This window comes from Terrapene carolina, unplaced genomic scaffold, assembly GCF_002925995.2.
Source record: "Terrapene carolina triunguis isolate 2854851 unplaced genomic scaffold, T_m_triunguis-2.0 Scaffold235, whole genome shotgun sequence".
Classification (NCBI taxonomy): Eukaryota; Metazoa; Chordata; order Testudines; family Emydidae; genus Terrapene; species Terrapene triunguis.
The window spans coordinates 775,295-781,958 of NW_020664586.1; the positions used below are offsets into that span (position 1 = coordinate 775,295).

At 61.5% G+C, this 6,664-nt stretch overlaps 1 protein-coding gene across 2 annotated transcripts in view; it reads left to right on the plus strand.

Moving 5' to 3' along the window:
- Positions 1–6,435, plus strand: part of MST1 (macrophage stimulating 1) — a 28,332-nt gene extending 21,897 nt beyond the window's left edge. Inside the window, exons 10-16 of one of the 2 annotated variants that reach the window (XM_026657026.1) lie at positions 755–787; positions 1,133–1,244; positions 2,418–2,495; positions 3,910–4,056; positions 4,846–4,952; positions 5,343–5,482; positions 6,021–6,435. In XM_026657026.1, coding sequence (XP_026512811.1) covers positions 755–787; positions 1,133–1,244; positions 2,418–2,495; positions 3,910–4,056; positions 4,846–4,952; positions 5,343–5,482; positions 6,021–6,182 — 779 coding nt within the window. In that variant the 3' untranslated portion in view covers positions 6,183–6,435. Of the gene's footprint in view, positions 1–751; positions 788–1,132; positions 1,245–2,417; positions 2,496–3,909; positions 4,057–4,845; positions 4,953–5,342; positions 5,483–6,020 lie in introns of both variants that reach the window. The other variant, XM_026657027.1, reaches the window with a different exon arrangement.
- Positions 6,436–6,664: the final 229 nt, after the last annotated feature.

Consider the following 6,664-nt stretch of genomic DNA (forward strand, 5'->3'; position numbering starts at 1 on the left):
GGCCCCCGGGCCAGCCCCCGGCCTGGCCCCGGATTTTCCCGGACATGTCCGGCTTTTGAGGATTTCCCCCCGGACGGGGATTTGAGTCCCCAAAAGTCGGACATGTCCGGGAAAATCCGGACGTATGGTAACCCTAGTCTCCACAGCAGAGCCAGCCCTGGCCACCCGGTGTTCGGCACATGGATCTGAGCCTACTCAGGGCAGACCTGGGCTCTGGCCTAGGTAGAGAGATGGGCAAATTAGTCGCCCCAACCTTGCTCCCTTAAACTGCCTTGTGAGTTCCAGGTACCGAGCCGTACCTGTGTCAGGCAGGTGGTGCTCTGGGGCAGCGGACAGGCCAGGGACAGAAGGTGCTCGGGGGGGGGGTGCGCTGGAGGAGGGGATGAAGAGGTGCGAGTAAGGACTCAATCACCCCACTCCAGTGATGCAATTATGGGCTGGTTCAGTACCAGTGTGGTGCTGCTGGGCACACCCCAGAATGGCGGCTCCTTGGCGTCCGCTGCTCTGGAAAACCGGAGGCATTTTCAAAAGATTTAATCAGCAGTAAAAGGCACTTGGTCTCTGTAAAGTGGGGGTGGGGAGCTGGGTTGAGGGCTGAGGGAAAGAAGCCCCAGGACTGTGCCGTTGTCCAGCACAACCCCAGGCTGTGCTTTGGCCATTCCCCAGGCCTGGACCATCCATGCTCGGCTCACCTACTCTGACCCACGTCTTGGGGCAACTGACCTTCACCACCTCTGGTTTCTTTCCCCAGCAGGTGACAAGACGCCATCCATCCTGGAGACTGCAGGTAAAGCCCGCCAGCTGTGGCCAGAGTCTGGGTGCTGGGACCAGTTGGGGGCAGCTTAGCCTGGGGGGAGTGCTCAGGAGCAGAGGCCACAGAGCCCCTAGTTGACCCCACCTCCATCTCAGGACGGGGGCAGGTGGAGGCAGCTCAGCCTGGGGGAATGCTCAGGAGCAGAGGCCACAGAGCCCCCAGGTGACCCCACCTCCGCCTCAGGACTGGGGCACGATCTAGATCACCAGGTGCACAATGGGCATCTGGCTCTGGCTGGGGAGTCTTTGGGGAGCTCCTGCTGAGCCTGCTGCTGGCCCTGGCTCCCGAGCGCTGCCCTCATCCTCCCCATGCCTGCAGATAACGTGGTCTTTGCCGAGTGCGGCAAGAGGGACGAGCGCCTCCAGCTGAAGGGCCGTATCGTCGGGGGTCGCCCCGGGAACTCACCCTGGACTGTCAGCATCCGCAACCGGTGAGCAGTGTCCCCAGGGATTGGGAGCCCAGCCAGGGTGGGGCTGGGGCAGGAGATCTGGAGTGTGGAACCCTGCTGGGTCATGGGGAAGCAGCTGCAGCAGCCATGTGCCATTGGTGCCTGACCAATGCTCTGCTGACTCGAAGTGGAGACTCAGCCGGGAGCTATTTGAACTCCATTCAGTGGGGCAAGAGTTTAATATGTGCGAAGCAGCAATGTGTGCATCTTCCAGAGCAGCTAGAGCCTGGCTAGCTGGCATTGCCTTTAATAGCCCCAGCCTACTCTGAGCAGCCTCCCCCCCATGGCTCACCAGGCACAGGCTGGGGGTCAGCAAGTCACCAACGTTGGTGCCTGCTCCCGGGCCTAACAATGCACACTGCAGTTCCCCAGCATCCAGACCCCGCAGGCACTCGATAGCTGCAATAGTGGGGGCCTGGGGACTGGCACTTGCAGAACAACCAGTGGTGGTCACACCTCCTGCCATGGGTTCCCCACAGAGGAGAGAGGGGACAGGCTGAGCTGCACGGAGCTGAGCCCCACGGTACGATCTCACAGTGGGCCGAAGTGCCATACAGACCAGTTACCTCTCTCTCACTGTGGCCAATGTCACAGAGGCAGAGACTCCCCATGGGCCTCACTGTCCCATATCTGATCTGCTGGAGGTCTAGTGCACCCAGTGCTCAGCGAGGCATGGAGATCCGGAGGTTCAGACATTCCCAGGCCTGAATGGACCATCGTAATTATCCAGTCTGACTTCCTTTAGGACACAGGCCAGAGAACGTCCCCAAAACATTTCCTAGAGCCAGAAAACAGCCGATCTTGAGTTAAAAATTGTCAGTAGTGGAGAATCCACAAGGACCCTGGGTAAATTGTTCCAATGGTTAATTATTATCACCAGTAAAAATGTAAGCCTGATTTCCAGGATGAATGTGTCTAGCTTCAACATCCCGCCTATGGACAGTGCCATAGTCCCTTCCTCTGCCAGCCTGAAGAGACCAGGATGAAAGCTTCAGTTCCTGTGCCGATAGTCTGCACATTGATCGAGTCACCCTTTCACCTTCTCTTTGTTACTGCTGCCAGCTGGTGCTAACTAGATTGCCAGGCCCTGTGAGGCAGGCGGGCCGCCGCCTGGACCCTGCCTCTCCCATTTGCTAAGTGCTTTCTGCCCCGCAGGAAAGGAGTGCATTTCTGCGGAGGATCCCTGGTGAAGGAGCAATGGGTCATCAGCACGCGCCAGTGCTTCTCCTCCTGGTAAGGTGTCAGCTGTGCCCTGGAGCCCCTTAGAGCAGTGGGTCTCAAACTTTTTTACTGGCAACCCCTTTCACATCACAAGCCTCTGAATGCGACCCCCACTTATAAATTATAAACATTTTTTTATATATTTAACACCATTATAAATGCTGGAGGGAAGCAGGGTTTGGGGTGGAGGTTGACAGCTCGCGACCCCCCCATGTAATGACCTCGCGACCCCCTGAGGGGTCCCGACCCCCAGTTTGAGAACCCCTGCCTTAGGGGGAGGAAGTGCAGTGTCCTGTGCATGAGCCATTCTGGCTGAGCACATGGCACTGTGAGGGAGGGGCTGGAGCAGGGGACAGTCTACAGACCGTTCTGGACCCGTTGGACTCTGACTGGTCCAGAGATCAGCTAGCTGGTGCCTTTGCGGTGCTCAGCGCCAGTCCAAGGGTTGTTACCATCCAGTCCTCCACGGTGCCGCAGCCAGCGGGGCCGGGCTCAGTGAGGGGCCGGGGAGCAGAAAAGGGAGGTCAGATGGGCCCTATTCATTGGCACCATTGCAGCAGCTGCAGACATCATATAGTGGGTGCTGCAGTGCCTAGGTGGGCAGCGGGCAATAGGAGCCTGTGGTTTGTCCCTTCAACCCCTACCCTCCCTACCTGCAGGCTACACAGGTGTCTGGGCAGCACCGTATTCAGCCGCTGTCAGCCTGGCCTTCCGCCCCGTGCCGCATGGCATATATCAGCCCCAGTGCTAGCCCTTCGGCATGGGCACGAGGGGGCTGCCGTAGTGATGGTCATACACAAACTGTCTGGGAGCACCTTCCTGGGCTGTGCAGCCCTTGTCCTGCAGGGAAGGGCCAGTCCTTGCTCGACCACTCCTAATGGTATGAAAGGCAGGGCCCCAGATATGGGGGACTGTGAGAGAGCCCCTGCACAGCCATAGGGTTGCCAACAGTCAAATCAAGCAAATCCAAGCGCCCTTGCCCCGCCCCTGCCCCGCCCCATCTCCGAGGCCCCACCCTGCTCACTCCATTCCCCCCTCCCGCCGTCACTCACTCTCCCACTCACTTTCACTGGGCTGAGGCAGGGGGTTGGGGTGCGGGCTCTGGGATGGAGTTCGGGTACTGGAGGGGGCGCCGGGCTGGGGGAGGAGGTTGAGATGCGGGAGGGCATGTAAGGTTCGGGCTCCAGGAGGGCGCTCAGGGCTAGGGCAGGTGATTGGGGTGTAGGAGGGGGTGAGGTGTGCGGGCTCTGGGAAGGAGTTTGGGTGCAGGAGGGGGCTCTGTGCTGGGGCAGGGGGTTGGGGTGAGGAGGGGGTGCGGAATCTGGGAGGCAGTTTGGGTCAGGGCCAGGGCAGGGGAGCAGAGTGAGGGCTGGGGGCACTGTGCTGGAGTGATGTGCTGCAGCTTGGATCATGCCTCCTCTGGCAGTGACACTGACCTGTCTAGCTACGAGGTCCAACTCGGGACCCTCTTCAAGGACCCCAGCCCCAGCGACCCCGACAAACAGGCCCTCCCCATCCTGAAACTTGTCTGCGGGCCCTCCACGTCTGACCTGGTCCTGCTGAAACTGGCCAGGTGAGCAGGCTAAGGGTGGCGGCTTGGTGGGCCCGGGACCTCGTGCGAAGGCGTACGCTGGACTCCCACCGCCACCATGCAGCTCTTGCTGTGACAGCCTTTCCCTCCAACTGGGGTGCCCCCTTTCTTTGTAAGGTCCAGCTGGCTCCAGAGATTTCCTGTGCTCCCACAGAGAACCCCCAGGAGCCAGCCGGGGGCGCTGGGGACAGCCAGGGCATGCCCTGCCCAGGCATGCCGGGTGCCACAATGGGAAGGGTGGTCCAAGGTGGTGGTGGTGCAGGGGGCCAGCCCATGGGGCAGGTGTCTGCCTGTGACAGGGAGGCAGGTGGGGTAGTATATGGCCCTGTCTCTGGCTCTGCTTCCCTGACTCCCATGGCCTGGTGCAATGGCTCCGTGCAGGGGCATGCACTAGAGCCCAGCTGGCACACCCTGGGGAGCAAGAGTCAGCTGCAGGCAGGACAGGAAACCTGGGGCAGCGTGGAGGAATCCCCCAGCAACCATCAAATTCGGGGGATGAGGATTCAGCACCCCCAGGGCTGGACAGACCTGAATAGGGCAGTTCAAACCTCTGCGAGTCATTGGCCTGGGCTCCCTGCAGCCATCCTGTTGTGCTCGGGTCACATATGGAGGCTGCTCCAGTTCCGTCTGCGCTGAAGGCCTGTTCCTGCAATGGCTGTAGTGAGGGCAAAGCCTCGCAGTGCCATGCTGGGAGTTGGTTGTTAATGGACACTGGGGGTTGGCACGCAGGGAGTGGGCGGGCATCTGTATGGCACTGCTCTGTCTTGGCAGGCCAGCGACTCTGAACGATCGGGTGGCTCTGATCTGCCTCCCACCAGAGCGGTACATCGTGCCCGAGAACACAGAGTGCGAGATCGCTGGATGGGGTGAAACCGGAGGTACAGACCCAGGGCCAGGAAGGGGGCAGCCAGGAGAAGAGGACTGGAGAATGCCATGTGGGACAGACACCCCCAAAGCCGTCCAGACTCCTTTACAGGCTGGGGCTGTCTGCAATGACACCCCACCTTTCCCAGCTTCCTCCCGCCCTGCCTCTCTACACTACAGGAACCCCAGCCGGATCCGTGCCCCATGGGGCCTCCCCTCTGCTCCACACTTTGGCCCCATCCCCTTTACCACTGCCACATGAGAGCCCAGCCAACGACCCCCTCATGGCTAGCCAGCCTCCCCTCCAGCCAGCCCTGTACAGGCCGGGGGGGGAAGGGAGATGGAGCCACCAGTCCCTGTGCTCTAGCCCCCAGGCCCCTCACCTGCTCGCCCTCTTCCTCCAGGTACCGGCAACAAGACTCTGCTCAACGTAGCCAAGCTGCCCGTGTTGAGCAACAAGGAGTGCAACAGGGCGCTCCGAGGCCAGGTGAAGGAGAGTGAGCTGTGTACTGCGCCCCTGCGAGCCGGGGTGGGGGCCTGTGAGGTGAGCTGTGGGGCATGCTGGGAGGTGCCTGCTGGGGGGAGGGGAGTGCTGGGGGAGAGGGGAGGGGAGTGTCTAGGGGGGCAGGCTGTGAGGGCGTGTTGTAGGGGAGGGGAATGCCATGAGAGAGGGGAGTACTGTGGGAGAGGGGTGGGGAAAGGTGGGAGAGTGCCTTGGAGGAGGGGAGGAAGTGTCGTAGGGGACAGGTTGGGAGGCAGTGTTATGGGGAGGCAAGTGCTGTGCGGGGTGGGAGAGGAGGAGTGCCGTGGGGGGGGCGGGCAGGCTGGGAAGAAGTGCTATTGGGGAAGGGAGGGGAGTGCTGTGAGAGCTGGAAGTGGATCCTGAGGGAGGAGGCCATGCAAGGTGAGGACGGGGAGGAGCTGTGAGGGGGCAGGGCAGGACGGGAGCACAGGAGTGGCGCCAGGGGCCCTGGGCCCTGGACCCTGCACAGTGGCACAGTGGCCTGGCACGCCTAGTCCCTGCCCATGCTGAGGGGCCAGCGCAGGGCGCAGGAGTTGATATGTTCTCTCGGCCCCTGCAGGGTGACTATGGGGGGCCGCTGGCCTGCCTGACCCATGACTGCTGGGTGCTGGAGGGTGTCATCACCCCTATCCGTGTGTGCGCCCGCAAGGACCAGCCAGCTGTCTTCACTCGTGTCTCTCTCTACGTCGATTGGATCAACAAAGTGATGAGGATGCTCTGAGCTGGTGGGGGCCCAGCTCAGGGCCCAGATGGGCAGGGACGGCCCCCAGGGAGCTAAGCACTGCTTTCCCCTCCGCCTGGTGATGGCCGTGGGCTCTGAGATGTACATTCACCCATGCCAAACTGTGCCAAGCCCTCACAGCGTCCCCGGGCAGGGCTCTGAGTCCAGACTGTCTGTCCCATGTGCTGAGACCAAGCCAGCCAGCCCGTCCCTGGGCTGTGGGCACCGGCATTGGGTGATTGCAATAAACATGCTCAAGGTGTCGGTGGCTGTCTCTGTCAGGTGGGCTGGGGAGGGGGGATCCCCAAGGGTTCTGGGGTACAGGACCAGCCCCAAGGACTGGTGGGAGCCTGGGCAGGGCCTGGCAGGCTCCAAGTCCGCCTGGGGGAGATGGCAGCTCTGGCCCTGCCCATTTCAAGGAGCCTCTCCCCCAGGATCGGGAGTGGGGGTCTGACTCCTGAGTTGTGACCCACAGGAGCCCA